The 18,996-nt window shown below is 50.2% G+C and overlaps 1 protein-coding gene across 22 annotated transcripts in view; it reads left to right on the top strand.

The window, feature by feature from the left end:
- LOC122615285 (PDZ and LIM domain protein Zasp) overlaps nucleotides 1–18,996 on the top strand; it is a 55,534-nt gene that overhangs the window by 34,126 nt on the left and 2,412 nt on the right. For 2 of the 22 annotated variants that reach the window (XM_043790291.1, XM_043790290.1), the window contains exons 3-12: nucleotides 390–541; nucleotides 618–774; nucleotides 1,915–2,048; nucleotides 2,726–2,820; nucleotides 4,149–4,533; nucleotides 5,122–5,316; nucleotides 6,393–6,501; nucleotides 9,031–9,357; nucleotides 9,831–9,981; nucleotides 14,389–18,865. In XM_043790291.1, coding sequence (XP_043646226.1) covers nucleotides 390–541; nucleotides 618–774; nucleotides 1,915–2,048; nucleotides 2,726–2,820; nucleotides 4,149–4,533; nucleotides 5,122–5,316; nucleotides 6,393–6,501; nucleotides 9,031–9,357; nucleotides 9,831–9,981; nucleotides 14,389–18,865 — 6,182 coding nt within the window. Of the gene's footprint in view, nucleotides 1–389; nucleotides 542–617; nucleotides 775–1,914; nucleotides 2,049–2,725; nucleotides 2,913–3,069; nucleotides 3,768–4,148; nucleotides 4,534–5,121; nucleotides 5,317–6,392; nucleotides 6,502–7,535; nucleotides 7,931–8,217; nucleotides 9,358–9,830; nucleotides 9,982–10,554; nucleotides 10,783–12,754; nucleotides 12,906–14,388; nucleotides 18,866–18,996 lie in introns of those variants that run through there. The other 20 variants (XM_043790300.1, XM_043790303.1, XM_043790301.1 and 17 more) reach the window with 20 other exon arrangements.

The following is an 18,996-nucleotide window of genomic DNA, read 5'->3' as shown; positions in this document are numbered from 1 at the left end:
GTCGGAGCGCCCGAAAACATGCATATATTCGGAAATAAATAAATGATGAAAACAAACACCAAAAACGCACACAAAGCAGCGCCTATAAAACTAAACTTTGGCCAACAGTTGTGGCCCACAAAAAACACAGATACATACATGCATATACTGGTATATGTATATCTTTATCTGCATGTTTCGATGGACATGGGGGATATATTCGGCCAAAGTCAGCGCGAGTGTGGAGCTCGGAGTGCCGCTCATAATTTTTGCAGTTGCAGCATAATAAATTTTAAGCCCGGTTCGGCCAACTAGGCATTTTCAGGGTAGTGAGTTATGGCCATGGCAAATCGATGTTGAGTTGAGTAATGGTTACTAACCGGTCTTGTTTTTTCTACGATTTTTTCCAGGTGAACGCCGGCAGCTTGTCCGAGCAGGCTGGCCTCCAGCCCGGCGATGCGGTGGTCAAGATCAACGACGTGGACGTCTTCAATCTGCGGCACAAGGATGCCCAGGACATTGTGGTGCGCTCCGGCAACAACTTTGTCATCACAGTGCAGCGGTAAGTAGATGGAACCACACACTTTCCAAAAGCAAAGTGCTGAATATTATCGTTACTTTCTTTTGCGATCCTTTAGCGGTGGCTCCACCTGGCGGCCGCATGTGACACCGACTGGCAATGTGCCGCAGCCCAACTCGCCGTATCTGCAGACGGTGACGAAGACCTCTCTGGCTCACAAACAACAGGACAGCCAGCACATCGGCTGTGGCTACAACAACGCGGCCCGTCCCTTCGTGAGTGTACTAATTTGCAATCACGCAGAGTATAGCCCCATACCCATCCTCGCACCACCACATCATTTATAAAATTCATAAACTGGCAGCCCAAAGTTGGGAATGCGGAAAGTTTTAGTGGCCCAGCTGATGCTGACGTCCTGATGATGACCAATGATGTTGATAGTTAGTCCTTGACTGCCCACACTCCACACCCCCCATCCCCTATCCCACACGCCTCACACTTTGCGTTTATTTTGTTGTCTGTCTGTGGCTTTTCATATTCATTCATTTCATTTTCGGTTGTTGGGCTGGGTAACCTAACCCCGAACCCCGAACCCATAACCCCTAACCCCAGACCAGAAATCCCGTAGACCCCCATCCCAAAATGCTCGGTATGAGTTGACAACATTTGCATTTATACGATGTCTGTCTGTCTGACGCTCAGTTTGTTTGTGCGTAGTTTTGAAAAGTGTCAGAATGAGTAATGAATATGAGTGCTAGGATTATTTGCCTGGCAAGAATTAATGTGCAAAAGGTCTCTCACACACACTCACACACGCATCTGTATCTATGCCATGCCATGCATAGTAATGTCTCTCTTGGTGCGTCTGTGTGTGTGATATGCATACATTTACGTAGATTTTATTGTTATGAATTTGTATAATAATAGCACCAGCCAATGACAACGGACATGAAATTGATTTGGGATCATTTTATGTGCCAAGTTTCAGGAAAAACATTTTGGGAAGCGCAGGAACTTAATTTGATTTAGGGACGTGTTAGTGATCATAGTTGAAATGGTAGTGAAATATTGCAAACAGCAAAAACATACTCATATTTTAGTGTTTAAGATACACAACTCAATCTGGAATAGAAATGTATTCTTACCGAGCTTGATTCCTTTATTTTGAAAAGACAATTGATATTTTGAAACTGAGTTACAATTAACAAACAGAAAAATGTTCAGGATCTATTCAGTTAGGTTAGCATTGTGAGAAGTGCAGAGGAGGGCTCAAACATGAAGAACAATAACTTCCAATTACAATAAGTGCGTGGGCGGACTCCGCGTGTCCTGTATTCGTTTCACCAAAAACTTTGCTCATTTCACACTTTCTGAGCCTCATGTATTTCCTACTACATCTCACACTTATTTTTCAGGCCAACGGCGGCGATGGCGGCGTGAAGAGCATTGTCAATAAACAATACAACACCCCGGTTGGCATTTACAGCGATGAATCTATTGCGGAAACACTCTCGGCCCAGGCGGAGGTTTTGGCTGGCGGTGTGCTCGGGTGAGTTTTTCCGGGAAAAGACTGGGCGAAAAGCTGGGGAAAACAACTGGGCAACAAACAATTGTCTGGGCCGCAGCCGTGACAGTGCAAAATATCAGGAAAAGTTTTACTCAAAAGTGTTCTTTCTCTGCTCTGCTTTGCGCTGAACCACAAGAAAAAATACAACAAATTTAGCACACTCAGAAAGCAGAAAGCAGAAGAAAGCAGAGCGTGCGAGGAACCGCAGGCCGGTCGAAGCGGAGAGTGCAATTTGGCAAATGATAGCCGTGGCTGCAGAAGTCGGGCCAAGTGCTTCGGCTTGTGCCAGTTGTCGACTTTTGCGGGCCAAAACGCACGCGTGGGACCGTGGCCCGCGCCTTTAGCGCTTAATTTCTTTGGGGGATTGCCGGCCAACGCGGCGGATGCGTAACAATCTTGTTGCCGCCACTCACTCACTTAGTGGAGCATACTTTCGGGCTGCGCTGTGTGCACGCCTGAAAGTATGCTACAGGCCGAGCAGAAGAGCTCTTGGTTTCATTTACTCCTGCGTTTCGGGTTTTTATCCCAATCGTTAAAGCTCACTTCGCTTGCTCTGAGATTCTGGTCCTTTTCCATTTCAGTTTGTTGCCTGTTCGTACAGCATCCTCAGTTGCTGAGCATTCTTAATTAAAGTTTAATAATTTTTTGTCTGCTTTCAGCGTCAACTTCAAGAAGAACGAGAAGGAATACCAGGGCGATCGCTCCGAGGTGCTGAAGTTCCTGCGCGAGGAGGAGACCGGCCAGTCCACTCCAGGTAATGACCAGGCCAACTATGAGCTGGCCCGCCTGCTGCTCATCCTGAACGACGGTGCCAATCCGTTCGTCAGCGATGTGCTGGGCGATTAGCAGGGGGAGGGCGAGGTGGGCGGGCAGTCTGCCAGATGCTAGCCAATGGTTTTTTTAAAACGCCCAGCAGGGACCTTGAAATGGGTGATCTAACGTACGCGACACGATTCCAATGTAACCAAATTGTTTTGTTTTCTATTGTCGTTTAACCCATCAGACAAGCAGAAGGAGATGGACTTTCGTTTTCTCTATGTGAAGACACATTTCTAGTGCCCACACACAGTCATGTCGTTAAATTTATATATATATATTAACCAACAATTTCAAAGTCACCTGCACGGAATAAGTCGTAGATAGTAAAGTATTATTTTTAGTGAGGAGCAATAGGTTTTTTATGGGCCATCACTTTGCAGTTGATCGATAGAAGGGGTCATGTAGTTTAGTTATCTGATTAGTTTCGATTAAAGCATGAGCTATACTTTTGTGTCTTGCCAGCTCATTTCTGTCTCCCATTGATTGCTATGGAAAACCTACAGACACACCCATTGCCAATCCACCTTCTGTCTATCTATCTATCTGTCTAACTCATGTTTGTATTTAAACTGTTTTTCATACGCACCAAAACAAACAACTATCGACAACACGGCCCACACCAACACACACATGAACAGCATTCGGCAACAGCCACTACGAGCATGATGCACCACAGCAACAGCAACATCAACTTCAACAGCCACAACAGCAATACAACCAACACCAGCAACACTATCACCAGCAACAGCAACAGCAACAACAACAACAGCAATCAAGCGCCACTCGCCATGTCAGCGCCCCCGTGAACTCCCCCAAGCCCCCGAGCACCGGCGGACTCCCAACTGGCCAGAACATTTGCACCGAGTGCGAGCGCCTCATTACGTAAGTGCCTCCGATTGGACATCACTTCCTTGTGAAAAGCATACAGGGTATTGACCTGCACTGATAGGGTGATAAGTGGTGGTAATCCGCGATCTAGAGATCCAGCAGATCTATCGTAGAATCACCTTATTGGACCGATCAACTACCCTCTGTGTTGTGTGTAAACTAGCATTTGTGTATGCACATTGACTAACAGCCAGAACAACCGCGTTGCTTTCGCATTATTAACTAATTCCCAGCAACTAGTGGGGTGCTTAGTGGGTTCAGTTTCCTGGAGCAGACTTAGGCAGGTTGTGCAGTACATGATTTATCCAAATAACTCACTGAGCTCTTCCGCTTCACTGACAATGACGATTGGCCTGCGATTCTGCGATTGTGCAGAACCACACAGTCCCGCCAATTTCTACTGGACACAGAGCCACGCCATCGGCGGCAACGAGCGCCGCACTCCACTGCACCACCAGCATCAGCAGGATGAGCGGATTGGGTTACCATTGCAGTCGAATACCCTGGCGCCGGAGGCGCCACACAGGCCCAGTTTGCCGGTGGCCCCGAAGGATAGCGCGGAGCAGCCCAGACAGGATCAGCAGGAGCAGCCCGATCCGCGCATCATTGTGCTGCCCATCTGCCCCGGCCTCCAGGGGCCCGAGTACAAGGCCGAAATGGAGGCGGCAGCGGCGGCACTGGCCACCGACCAGGATGGACGACCACGTCCATTGGCCGCCAGCGGACATCCGGCCTGCCAGCTGTGCGGCGTGGGCATTGTGTAAGGATGCGTTGTTCGCCGTTCAATGATAATTCATGCGTCTGCCGTTCAATCCCACCAACTCCACCACCCCCACCCCCTGTGTCTGCATTTTAATTCGCATTTATTCCACGAACTCACGGCGGCGAAGTCAATTGTTTGCCATTCACGCAATATTCCCAAGCACCTGAGTCAGCTCCAGCTCCAACTCCAACTCCCGCAGCAGCCAGGAATAAAGCTCGGGATCCAGAGCAGATCCATGGGAACCATCATTTGTATTAATTTGTATGCCAATTTAATTGGCTCGCCGCTCGGAGCTTAACTCAATAATGCATTATAGCTTTTTACATATTTCTCGCATTACCTGCAACACGGCTAACTGATTGCCTTTTGGGGACTGTTGCGTGCTGCAATGTACACACACAAATGCACCGAGAACTCTATCAGTAGTAATCCAGTAATCAAGTGCTTTTCGATCAATCATCGCGTTTCATCGTGTGTCTGCCTTTGAGGGGCTCTTCTATGGGTTTGATGTGTAAAATTATGAAGTAGTGCGGATATCTTTATAGTCCCGCTAATAATCCCACTCTTTCCACACCAATTTTTCAGTGGCGTTTTCGTGCGCATCAAGGATAAGAACCTGCACGTGGAGTGCTTCAAGTGTGCCACGTGTGGCACCTCGCTGAAGAACCAGGGCTACTACAACTTCAACAACAAGCTCTACTGCGACATCCACGCCAAGCAGGCCGCCATCAACAATCCCCCCACCGGCACCGAGGGCTACGTCCCCGTCCCCATCAAGCCGTAAGTGATCGGAGTTATGGCCAATATTTTATCAGATTTTTTGTACGTCATGCGCCTTTACACGGCCAATTGGTCGGCGGCGGCAGGAGAGGGAGGGTAGAAGGTCCTGGGCTCACATGAAAATGAAATATAAATAAATTCAGCGTATTCGCATATGCCGAAATACGACTGACATGCCGGCGACGAAAAATCGCCCATGCTCTACCGAGTATTTACAGTGGAAAATACTCTTCAAAGAGATATTGTGGCTTAAAAAAGATAGTTAACTAAAGTTGGCAATGAAATAAGGTTTTAAATTTACTTTTCTAACGATTAAGATCACAAGGGAGTAAAATACGTAAACATAAATCACGATTTCCTAAGTTGCACGGATGTTACAGATGAATATACTTATAGGTAGTTCTTCATTAGAACTTCGACTAGATTTTCAAAGCTAAGGACTCCTAAATAGGTCTATGGGTACGAAGGGTATCAGCTCTTCGAGTTCAACAATCCCAGCGTTTTCATTGCCTTGTTTTATTTTTGGTTGGCCAATCGGCGCTTTTGGAAATGAAAGAGGCGACACTGATTGCTCTGCTGACGTGTCATCGGCTGTGCCGCAAATTTTTAATAAATGAATTGCCAATATATGTGTGTGCCTTTGCATACTTTGCATGCCAACTAAAACGATGCCCAACGCGTTGGGCAAGTACTTTCCCCACTTTCCCCACTTTCCCACCAATCGATGGCGATTGTAATATGAACACACACGTGCAGGGGTAAAACGCCTGAGGGTGAGGGTGCGCGATATTGCTGGTGTGTCAAAAATGTTCAAACGACCAGTGACAGTTGCAATTTGCATTTGGCATTTGGAATTTGTTTTGGGTTTTCGGTTTTCTGGTGGCTGTTTGCTTAATTTAAAACAATGTCGTTGGCCGGACCAAATTAAAGGCCTGGCACTGGGGGCCAATTAGGCGAACGGCTGCTGACAGCCAATTACCGCTGGCGAATCTGATTTATGTGGCACTTGTCTAAGATACTTCCTATCTTTTCTATTTTCGCCATGTTCCATTACTGCCGCTGCCCACTGACTACAGCAACACCAAGCTGAGTGCCTCCACCATCTCGTCGGCCTTGAACTCGCACGGTTACGGTGGCAACTCGAACGGCTACTCCAATGGAAACTCCACCCCTGCTCCGGCACCGGTAAGTACAGATTCCGCCAGGTGGCCATAGAAGCCCCACCTGTCAAGTGTTAAGTGTTCCCTGCCGTGGCTAAAAACAATGTCAGACACCCACCGAAAAACACAGATGTATCGAGATAGAAACACAGCCAAACTCACACAATCAGAAGGCAAAGGAAAATATGCTGAGGGTTTTCCACCCCACGCAGCCACCTTGTGCACCTGAATCTGCTTTCGCAACAATTCAACATTCAATTCTATCATATTGCTAGGGAAAATGTTTGCTTAAATTCAGCACATTTCGCCGGAAGCGCCAGCATCCGACATATGCTAAAATGTTAAAAATCATCTGCAGAACAAGGAGGGCGGCAGAGAAAAATGCAATATAATGCAAAAAGTTTGTGCCAGCAAAGAAGTTCAAGCATCTCGTGCAATTTTATCAAGAAACGCTTCTTGTTTACTGTTTTCTTTGGCTGCCGTTCCGCACTTTTCCACTTTTCCTGCCACAAAGCGATCAAATGAAAACGCAAGAGCTGCATGCATTTGCAAGCAGATAGCAAAACTTTGTGTAGTTATTTGTGAAAATTATTGTAGGACATAAAGAGCATAATTTTCACAGGCCTTATCAAGTGTTTTCATGTATTGATCAAGTGGTTAATTCATTTAAACTGATTTGACACGTTGTCATGCCATTTTCTTTGTTTTTTGTGTGAGTTTGCCTGTGTTTCCATGTATTTTGCTCTGTGTTTTTGCGTGAGTCCTCTGCTCGCCTTGCATGGATTTATTGTTTATGTTTGTTGCATCGACCTACGGCTGATTGGGTGAGCAGATCAAGGATTTGGGATGGGTGTGCTTTCATTGAGGGATTGAAGACTTCCCCCTTGGCACGGATAGGCGAATCAATCCGATCGACATCGCCAGATTGATTGCGCGGCGGTATAAAATTTATATAAATAGTGAACGGCTGGCGAGTCTATTTTACTAGTTTTCTGTTTTCGCCGCGGCCAGCGCATTTCGCGAAAATGTGCAATGGCTGCTAGAAGCTAAATATATATGCCAAGCGCTGCTTTTTACTCACTCGTTCTCGGTTATTTTTTTTGTATTTTATTTTTTGCCTTTTGGCCATCTATAAAAAACACACAGCTGCAGCGTGTTGGCAGCTTTTTGGCCGCCGTGGCCGCAGTTTCTTTGCGCCCTGTGCTCAGTGCGCATCTCGTGTTCCCAACAACGGAGTCCGTGTGCGTGTCCCCGTGTCCGTGTCCGCGAAGTGTCCGTAACTGTGTCCGCAGCGAGCGGACAACGGAGAAGCGACCGCGGTGACCACGTAAAGTGTCCAGAAAGCGGTTTACGTACAGCCCTCCAACGATCAACGATTAGCGAATCAAGTGAAACGACTCTATTTCAGTGACTTCAGCTGAAGAGAACTCTTCTAGCGAATCGGATTTGCAAAGGTTGCATAATCCACCCAATCCAACCACCCAAGTGGATTACCCAAGGAATATGGCTTCTTTTCAGCATTCCCCTGCGGGAGTGGGGCTTTTATTTAGCCCACCCATTGACCTTGACCTATTAGCCATTTTTAGAACACCACCACAAGCACACACACAGAATTAAGTATACGCAATGGGGTTTTAGTTCATCAGCCGTAGGTTGTGCTCCACTTTGCAGTGCTCGTGCATTTTAATTAACCGCCTTTGTTAACCCCCGCCTGCCCGCCTGCCCGCATTAACCCATTTAGCCTGAGTCTGAGAGCAGCCAGGAGTTGCCCCTGCCACCGCCCCCCTCGCCCACCCAGCTGCTGCAGTACGAGGTGGAGCAGCAGCAGCAGCAGCTGCAAATCCTTCCGGAGCAACACATGTCCCCCATCCAGCAGCAGCAGCAGCAGCAGCAGCAGCATAAGCAGGAGCACACTCGCACCCACAGCAGCCTGTCATCCATTTCCAGTGGCTCCTCCTCCTCCGGAGTGGGCGGCAGCGGCAGTGGGAGTGGCAGCGGCAGCGGCGTGGGCCAGAGCCAGCAGAGCTACTCCTCCACTCTGTCCCTGGATCGCTTCGGTTCGCCCCTGCACTCGCGCCAGACATCCGGCTCCTCCACGTCACTGGAGGTGGCTTTGGCTGCTCCCGGCGCTGGCCAGGGCGATAATTACACCATGACGCCGCCCTCCCCGCCGCCACCGCCTCCTCCGCAGGCCACCGTGCAGTCCGTGACGAATTACAGGCTGCAGGGTGCGCAGAACGAGAACGACATGAATACGCAGAACAAGAGCCCCAATGCGTACAACCAGCTGCTGAAAGAGTACTCCAACAAGCTGCAGCAGCAACACCACCACAACACCACACAGCACACGACAGCGACAGCGACAACAGCACCCTCACCCAAACACAACAACACGGCCAAGCCATTTGCAGTGGCAGTGGCAGCAGCGACCCCAACACCCCAACAACACCTGCCACACCAACAACACCACCAACACCAGCAACACCAGCAACAGCCGCTTGTGGCAGCGCTAACGGCGACACTTGCTAATCAATTGAAATTTAACCCACATCAGGTTGCAAGCTCGCAAGCAACAGCAACAGTAGCAACAGTAGCACCAACCGCTGCAACAGCAGCAGCAGCAGCCACACCCCAAGCAGCAACTGCAACAGATAGCCCAGTTGCAAGAGCATCATCATCAGACAATATGTCCGCCTACGCGGCAGATGAGCCCTCTTCGATTTATGGCCAAATTAGCGCCGACTCGGTGGCAATAGCCCCCCCGCCACCACAACCACCCACCGCCGGCGGGGGCGATCAGCCCTTTGAGTACGTCACGCTCACCGGCAACGTCATCCGCAGCGTGCAGGCTCCCGGAAAGGGGGCGTGCCCCGGCTACAAGGTAAACCATCCCACTCCGCCCCCTCCCGAATGGGTCCCAAGGTCGAGGTCAGTGAGCAACAGGGAAGAATTCCATTTAAAGAACAGTTGGAGCGAGATGGCTTAGTTAATCCAAACTGAAGTCAAGATAAAAGCTAGCAATGCAGCCCTTAAAATGTATTATCTAAAAGTCGTATCAACTAGTTAAATCTATATTCCCTGAGTAAATATCCTGGCTAAAGGATATATGCTTGCCACAAATCCCTGCTGCTCACTGTCCTTGCCCCACTCGAACGACCATCGACTAGTCCAGAAAGTAAGTACCCAGTTGCACTCTGCTCCGCTCAGCTCGCGCCGCAGCTCGCTCAGCTCAGGCCCAAAAAACTAATTGACCAGTGTTAAGTGTTGTAATGTGTTAGCCCCGAATGAAGTCGAAGTGAATGCAGTTTGAGAAGAACCATACTAATAGCTAAACTCCACTTTTCCCGTCCAAAGGTGAACCAGGGCTATGCTCGTCCGTTCGGTGCCGCCGCTCCCAAGTCGCCGGTGTCGTATCCGCCGCAGCAGCAGCAGCAGTCGCCGCGTCCCGCTCCCGGTGGCCAGAACCCGTACGCCACCCTGCCCCGCAGCAATGTGGGCCAACAAGGTAAGGATGATGATGATGGTGACGACGGCTGTCTGTCAGAAGGTGAATGGGTCTAGTCGCTTAAGCCAATTGGGATTTTGTACCATATTTTTGTACCATATACCGAACCACCTAAAATAGCCCGCAATTTAGTTCCCCTGTTGTTAGCCTGAAACTGAAAATATGAGTGATAGACGAGGCAGTCGATCGATTGTTGTATAGTATTAACCGGATTTCTGTTTTGTAACCAAAATGAGTTTTATATATACGTTTATTTATCGAAATAAATTGCACATGACTTAACCGTAAAGCCGTGGACCAAACCGAAAAGAACTAACCAACAACAGACCTCAAATGATCGAAATTATCGAGATGCTTCTGGCAAAATTTACTAAAACCATTTTCTGCTCGTTTTGAACCCCGCCCCACGTGAGCAACTAAATGAAAACTATTTGGCAAATGTGGCTGCATAAAACATTTAGCATAGCTTAGGTTACTCTGCATATATCGTACTATAGAACATACATACATACATATATATTGTCTGCTGCCCGTGTATATATACCGATTTCTCTGTGCTGTGTACATATGTAGGTCGTAATGTAAGGTACCAACAACAGCAGCAGCAGCAGCAGCAATACAACAATCAGCAGAAGCAGCAGTATAGGAACTCTTACCCCATGGGATCTAATTATAGCACCCCGAGTCAGTCCCCCTACATCACCTCCAACACCAACAGCTATAGCAACAGCAACACCAACAACAACAACAACAACAACAACTATAGCAGCTACTACAACAATAATAATAATGTGTACCGAGGTAAAATGCTGCCGAAATGCAACAAGAAACTCGCATTCGCATTGCCTCACGCAGCCAAAGTTTCAGTTAGAAATTCACAGCCGTAGATTAACTCACTTGTTGAGTACGATATCATCCGAAAGTTGCTGCTTTAAAGACCTCTGCCACATCACATGCCCGCATAAAGCCCATACACTCGTACTTGTATGTAAGCCCATTCAGGTTGAAGCACACAAATGAATTTCATTAGCAGGTCCGATTATACGCCCTTCTCCAACTCCCTCGTGCAACTTCCCCGAATGCATTAATAATGGAAACATTTTGTTGACAAACTCAATCAATAGGTTGGGCGGGGAGGGTGGTGGCATTTTAAAATGTGTTTATCATTATTATGCTGCCCAGACGGGAAATTAAAACTGACAATGGCCGCTGTAACCGCGGGTCGGAAAATGGCGGGGGCGGTACTATCGGCGGTTTCAATGCCAATGCGATTGCCATCTTCCACTTCCGTGTGCCAGTCGAAAGTGCTGAAAGGCGAACTGTGAATGCAGATGCAAAATCGAAGGGAAAAGGGGTAAATGGGGGTGAAGTGGGCGGAGCTGGGCGCAGAAACCCAACCCAATTCAACCCAACCCAACCAAAGCAAACCAAACCAAACCAAACCGATCCGAAAAACCAAACCGAATGAAAGCAAACCAAAGCGATACGCTGCGTATACGTAACGCGTTGCCATTGCAACGAAACGGGACCCATTCATGTTCACAGAAATAAATGATATAAAATGTATTTGGTTGCCGCTGCAATTCCTGCCTCAGCCTGCGTGGTATGGCTGTTGCCATTGTGGTCGCCTCCTCTGCGCTCCTTTTCACCAGGATAGGGCTTTAAAAGCAGCGCAAATATCCCAGCGCGGCAAATGAAGAAGGCCGCAGACAGTGGGTGGTGAAAGGAAATTGCCCAGAAGTCACACAAAGCCAGGGAAGATCAGGCAAATCAATATGAATCAATATATTGGATTCAAGTATTGTGAAGACTCTAAATATAATATTATATATAAGAGATATTAAGTTGTACTAGCCAACTTCTATAACTTAATGTGCGTCGCATTTTCTTGCTCACTGTGACTTTGCGGCCTTAACAAGAACACTTTGGGGCCTCTCGCGGCAATTTCTGGTATTTTTTCTTCGCCAACTGCACATATATCCTTGCAGCTCCGTGTTTGTCTGTCTGTCTGTCTGTCTGTCTTGTTTGTTTGTTTGTTTGTTTATCAATTACCGCGCTGCCATGCTGGCTGTCATAACGGAAATGAATTAACAACAAACATGGCCGCGCCGGCAATCGCACTACCAATTTATGGGCCAATTTTTGCCAGTGCCGCCTTCGTTAAGCAATTAAAAATGCAATTAGCAAGGGATGCGAACTGCTGAGCATCTCTCGGCTGCAATAAATCTTCATTTGGCCAGGAATCAATCTCCTAATCAAGGCGAAAATCACGCACGACCGCAGAAATCATTTGTGGTTTTCGGTTTCGGGGTTTCGTTTGCCTAACCCAAAATCGAGTGGCGTCATATGAGCAAATCCAGTTCCGAATTTCCCGGGCAGGGGGATGGGGGAAAAACAAAAAACAAGAAATGTGCTGGCAAACAAATGTTTGCTCTAAACAAATGCCAGCACGCACAGGCGGCTTTTCCCACACGGAGCGGGAAATGTAAACGAAAGCAGATAAATTACCAGCCATTATTATACGAACAAGCATCCGCCTCAGTTTCGCCCAGGAATTTTCCGCACTTTTCTCGGCGAGAGCGGGCGAATATTGAAGCGTGCCAAGGGGCCATACATCAAATGCTTGGCATTCGTCAGAGCGGAGGATTTATCGAGGGCACTTTCACCATCTAATTCCGGTGATCGGGCGGAACTATTGTCCCGGGCCCATTAGCCATTAGCCCTTAGCCAATAACCCACGAATAACTTTTGTTTTGGTTTCTGCTTCTTTTAGGTTACGGTTACCCCTACACGTATTAGAAAGTCCCCATTGCCTCACACACACAAATCAAAAGGCGTGCAAAGTTGGCGAAATTCTGGAAATTCTACGAAATACCTAAATATATTAAAACCCTCTTACATTGAATGGAATACTATGAGTTTTAAGCAATAAACTGCGAATCTATACTTCAAACAAATACCCCTGAAGATCTTTATAAGAACCATAGTATAAATGCTTCGTGCCTAACCGCATACTGCTTAAAGCGCTCTAAGATACAGAACTCTCAGATACATATCTGTGTCTAGATACATAAATACTAATCGAACTGTGTCCCTGCTATTCTAAGAAATTTCTTTCTTCTTTGCACAACTTTGCATGCCTTTTGTCTAAAAAAACGAAAAACAACAATAGAATGGGGGTGAAAACAGGGCCAAAAATAATAAACATAAAGAAGAACTTTTGCCACTTATTATGGCCGAAAAACTTTCTGTTGCTGCTGCCAACATTTTTGATATGACAAAATATTTGCGGCAATAATTTCGTTTCGTTTCGTTTCGTTGGCCTGTTTGTTTTCCGTTTGTTTCTGCCACAGAAAGGCTCCTGTGTCCTGCGTCCTGTGTCCTGTGTCCTCGTGTTGGTCGTGTGTTTCTGCCATTTTCAATTTCTGCGAAATTACAGCCAATACCGAATTATGCATAATAAAATCCAATGACTACCTGTCGACGCCATTTTCCCAATGTTGAACGGGGGCTCCTCCATTTGTTGTATTTTTCTTCTTTTTTTGGAGGGAGGGAGTCAGACGTGGTCCCATAAAAAATGGAAGTAAATATGCGTGCCTAGCGAGGAGAATTTCCCAGCTCCCTGTGTGTGTGTGTGTACGCGTGTGTTTATTGTTGCTCGCCATGAAAATGGCTCTGAAAATAAGAAATAAAAAATTTATTTGCCTCGGCATGGGGCATAAAGCGACTATTGTTGAATCGCATTTAATATTTTCCCTCTTTATACGGCCAGCGATACACCGTTGTTTGTTTGTCTGTCAACAAATTGCAATGGGGGCGGGGGGGTGAGGGATGGGGTTTTGGGGCGTAAAACTTTTCCGATCCACTCATTGCTTCGCTTCGATTGAGTTGCCTGACTTAAGCGTCTTCCTGCTCGTTCCTGTGTGCCCTCAACTTGACCATCCATACACCACTTGAGACACTCGAACCACTCCAGCGCCCATTACCCACACCAAGCACCACAAACTGAACAAACTGAAATCGCGACGGAGTTGCTTTAGTTTTTTGCGCCAATTGCCTTGTAGTTTTTAGAACAAGTTGTGTCCATAGTTGCTAAGCGCCTTCGAATCCGCTGCCGCTGTCAACGTTGCACCACCACTACTGATCCACCGATCCACTGATCCACCGAACCACTGACCACTGATCCAACTGATCCAACCGATCCAACACCAACGCTCTGCCGCTTTCTCAGTGCCAAGGACTAACAAGCGCTTGTCTTTTGTTTCTTTCTGCTCTTATATTTGCCCTGTCCGCCAAATAAACACGAACAAACCAAACTAACAATGCACATATGCACCCTGAAACATGCAAATAAACCCTGCACCCAAAAACACTTGACCCCTGCTGTTTGACCCGTCCATCGGGAAGGTGGAGAGGCTGTGGAGGAACTGCAGCCGGAGTTCGAGGAGGAGGATTGCTTTGAGATGGACATCGAGGTGGCCCTGGCCGCCAGTCGCCAATCGCAGCGTGGCTCTAGTTTCACCTGGCCACCGCCGCAGGATGACAGCCACTTGGCGCCCACCGCAGCACCACTCTACATCCCACCGCCGGAGACGCAACATGTGGTGGTTGCGAATCCGGTGCAAGAAGTGCCTCCACTGCCACCTGGAGGAGCAACTGCTCGACTAGATCCGCAGCCTCAAGTCGGAGCCTCTGCCAACGGAGCTCCTCAGTGGCAGAGTTACTCCGCTCCACAACTAACCACCGCTAGTGCCCGCCAGTTGGCGGAGCAGGAGTCTAGCTCGGATAGCTATACATCCACGTCGACCACCACGACCACCACTTCGGAGGAGTATCAGCGAATGTACGCAGCCCAGGTTCAGGCCTACCAAATGCAGGAGCAATCTGGCTCGGAGTTCGATTACCAGGTGGACTACGGCAGCACCCAGGACTCCATGCAGGACTATCCGTCCGGCAGGAGAAGTGCCCAGGAGTGCGTGGACTCCCTAGCTGTGCCCTTGAGCACCTACAAACTGGTTGATATGGTAAGGGAGGTGACACCCAGTCCCGTGACCACTCCCACTCAAACTCCTGCTCCTGCTCCTGCTGCTCCTGCGACTCGTCGCGTTGTGTTCAACGATGAGCCCGAGATCAAGGAGTTACCCCAACTACCCGTGGAACTGGAGACCATATCGGAAGCCTCCGAAGCTGGAGAGGATCGCGAGGGTCTCGTGATCGAACAGCGGTGCCAGATCCTGGAGAGTGAACGCAAGTTCCAGCCCACACCCGAGATCAAGATCGAGATCGCCCCGGTGCGCCAGATACCTCCGACCAAGATTCCCAACCCAATGCCCAAGGAGTGGATTAATCCCATGATTCGAGTGCTGACCACGGCCCCGGAGGTTCCCTTCCACCTGGTGGAGTGTCCTTTTCCCCGGCCCTGTGGTGATGACTTTGAAGCAGAGGCCGCCGCCGCCGAGGCTGCCAAAGCCCGGGAGATTCCCGCACCTCCTCCTCCACCAGTTTCTTCTGCTCAACCGGCAATCAATCCAGTTGAACCATCACCTGCTCCCTTGCGGGAATCTCCTCCCCGAGGATCCCGACTCACCCAAGCCATGGTTACTGCTCCCGAGTTCGAGCTCAAGTTCGCCCCTCCCGCTGACCAGGGCATCCCACTTCCAGAGGAGACCGAGCCCTATATGCCACCACCCATTGACACGAAGCCCTATCTGAGGGAGGACTACCGACCCAAGTCACCATTTGTGAGTGCCCTCACCACCGCTCCCGATCGTCCCTTCGAAGGCCACTTCGACAAGGATGTGCCCATCCACATGATTGACCTGCCCACCCCCAAAGAGCACCTGAGCATGTGTGACGCCCTGTGCACCGCCCCCGAACGTGGTTACACTCCCCTGAATCCCGAGAATGCGATGCATCGCGTAGACGAGGAGCAAAAGCAGCAGGAACTCAAGAAGCGTGAATTTCAGGTGCTGGATCACGAGGAAGAACTGGGCATCCGCCCGGAGCCCCCGCAGTCCGTGGAGTTCTACGAAACGCGCAGAGATCAGCCGCGGAAATCCTCCGCCTTTGCGGCCATGCAAGCATTCCAGCCATCCCGTGAACCCCTGTCCTCGAACACGGTTTCGAATGCTGGAAGTGTGGCCGACACCCCAAGGGCCTCGATTGTGTCTGCGCTGAAGGAGGAAACCGATCTGGAGTACCAGAAGTACCTCAAGGCCCAGCAGCGCAACCAGAAGAGATTGGACTACTTCCACCAGAAAGAGGAGGAGCTCTCGGGCCTCCAGGGCCAGCAGCTGACCCAACTCCAGAGGGAGCTCTCCAGCCAGCAACAGAGTCTGCTCAGCCAACAGCAATTGCAGCAATCCAAGTTGTTGCAGCTGCAGCAGTGCGTCCAGAGCCAAGAGTTGCAGCAACAGATGCAGCATCTCACCCAGAAGGCACAACAGCAACCTCCTCAGCAGCAACTGCAACAGCAACGGGGTTCCCAACAGCAGCAACACTCCCAAGTAACCCAAAGAACCCAACAGCAACAGCAACAAGTGTCCCAACAAGTCACCCAACAGCAACAACAACAACAAGAACACTCTCTGCTCTCGCAATCCACACTCGCCGAGACCCAAACCCTTCAGGCCAATGCCCAATCTCAGAGTTCCGCTTCCTACAGCTCCAAAGCGACTGCTTGCTCTAACTCCTCTTCCACAGTCCCACCTGCCACCACCTCTACCGCTTTCGCACCTGCTCCAGCCCCAGCTCCAGCTCCAGCTCCAGCTCCAGTTCCCACCAGCACACCTGTCCGCCCATCAGCTTTTGCTGTACAAAGTAGCTACTGCGGAAGCCAGTTCGATGCCCACGAACTGATCGAGGAGACCGTCGAGGAGCTCGAGCACTCGCCGGTCCTGTTCCCGCCGCCCTCCCCGCTGAGCCACCTGACCAAACATGGCAAAGCCGTACAGTCCGGCCTCCACAAGGCGGACAGCATCCCCAAGTACCAGCGCAACTGGACGGTGCTGCCCACCCAGAGTCCCATTCGCACACCGGAACCGCAGGAGCTGCGCGAGAACGTGCCGCTGGCATTCGTGGATGCCCCGAAAGCACCCGTTACCAGTGACTCCTCCACTGTACATAGACCCATAGCCCAGGTGGCTGCGCCGACAACTGTGGTCGCTCCTTCCCGGGAAAGGGAGAAGGAGCGACGGCCCCAGCTGTCGGTGCCCATTATTGTTGAGGATCGATCGGGTCCAGTAACGATGGCTTTCCAACCGCTAGACGAACTGGTGCGACCGGATCAGGCCCTGACGCCCACCAGGCCGTACACCCCGTCGCTGACCAACAAGCCGGCGCCCATTGTGCCCTTCTACCAGACGGAGGAGAAGCTCGTCTTCGAGGAGTGCTCGGCCACCCATGCCAGGAACTACAACGAACTGAACGCCTCGCCTTTTCCAGACAGAACACGTTCTCCGGCTCCGGGACCACCGCCCAATCCGCTGAATGCCATTCGAGCGCCGAGGATGCGGGAACCGGAACCCAAGTCCAATATTCTGTCCGTGTCTGGAGGTCCCCGCCTGCAGACGGGCTCCATAACCACCGGTCAGAGCTACCAGGGACAACTTCTGGCCCACTCCGAGCAGAGTTCCCAGTCGGCCAGCCAGAGCTTCAGCCAGCAACCGGAGAGGATTACGGACCAGAGGGTGGGCAACCTGAACATCCAGCAGAGGGAGCAGTCCTCCCAGCTGCAGCAGCAAGCCCAATCGCAGACCCAGAGCCAGACACGCAGCCAGGTGGGAAACACCCAAATTGAGAGACGTCGCAAGGTCACCGAGGAGTTCGAGCGCACCCAGAGTGCCAAGACTATTGAGATCCGAACTGGCTCGCAGTCCGTCAGTCAGTCAAGGGGCCAGTCGCAGTCCATCAGCCAGGCCCAGAGCCAGGCTCAAGCCCAGTGCCAGAATCAGTCGGACACAGAACGTCGCTCGTCGTACGGCAAGACGGGATTCGTGGCCAGTCAGGCGAAGCGTCTGTCCTGCATGGAGGAGGAGATCAGCAGCTTGACCAGCCAGTCGCAGGCTATCAGTGCCCGCGCCTCTGCGCTCGGAGAGGGCTGCTTCCCCAACCTGAGATCGCCCACCTTCGACTCGAAGTTTCCACTCAAGCCGGCTCCCGCGGAGTCTATAGTTCCGGGCTATGCAACTGTACCGGCGGCCACCAAGATGCTAACGGCACCACCACCGGGCTTCCTGCAGCACCAGCAGCAGCAACAGCAGCAGCAGCAAAGGTCTGCCTTCTCGGGCTACCAAGCCACCACTTCATCGGTGCAGCAGAGCTCCTTTGCGAGCAGCTCGAAAGCCACCACCTCATCGCTCTCATCCTCATCAGCATCAGCATCAGCATCTGCTTCAGCATCAGCATCCGTCGCGAGATCGTCGCAAAGTCTAACCCAAGCTTCTGCTATTACTACTACCACTAATAACCAGGCCACCACGGCCTACAGGAGCAGCAATGGCAGCATTACCAAGCCTAATCTGGCCTCGCGGCCATCCATCGCTTCCATCACAGCTCCAGGATCAGCAAATGCTCCCGCTCCTGCTCCTGCTCCATCGGCAGCTCCAATCAGAGCTACAGCTCCATTCAAAGCACCGATTGTTCCAAAATCGGTGATAGCGAACGCCGTCAATGCCGCTGCTCCGCCTGCGCCCGCTGTCTTTCCGCCAGACCTGAGCGATCTGAACTTGAACTCTAATGTGGATAATTCCCCAGGTGCCGGAGGAAAGAGCGCTGGCGCCTTCGGAGCCACCTCGGCGCCCAAGAGGGGCAGGGGTATCCTGAACAAGGCGGCCGGACCCGGAGTGCGCATCCCACTGTGCAACAGCTGCAATGTGCAGATCAGGTGAACAGAGCATCCCCGAGTGTTGTTGTGTTCAAAGTTGGATTCCAATGTTTACCAAGATTGCTGTTATTTATTTGTGCCTTGAATGAATCTAATCCGCTTCTGAATACCCTGAGATTGATCTTTGATTT

The sequence above is a fragment of the Drosophila teissieri genome, chromosome 2R, assembly GCF_016746235.2.
Source record: "Drosophila teissieri strain GT53w chromosome 2R, Prin_Dtei_1.1, whole genome shotgun sequence".
Lineage (NCBI taxonomy): Eukaryota > Metazoa > Arthropoda > Insecta > Diptera > Drosophilidae > Drosophila > Drosophila teissieri.
Note: the sequence above shows the minus strand (reverse complement) of the source record. Positions and strands in the feature narration are given on the sequence as shown.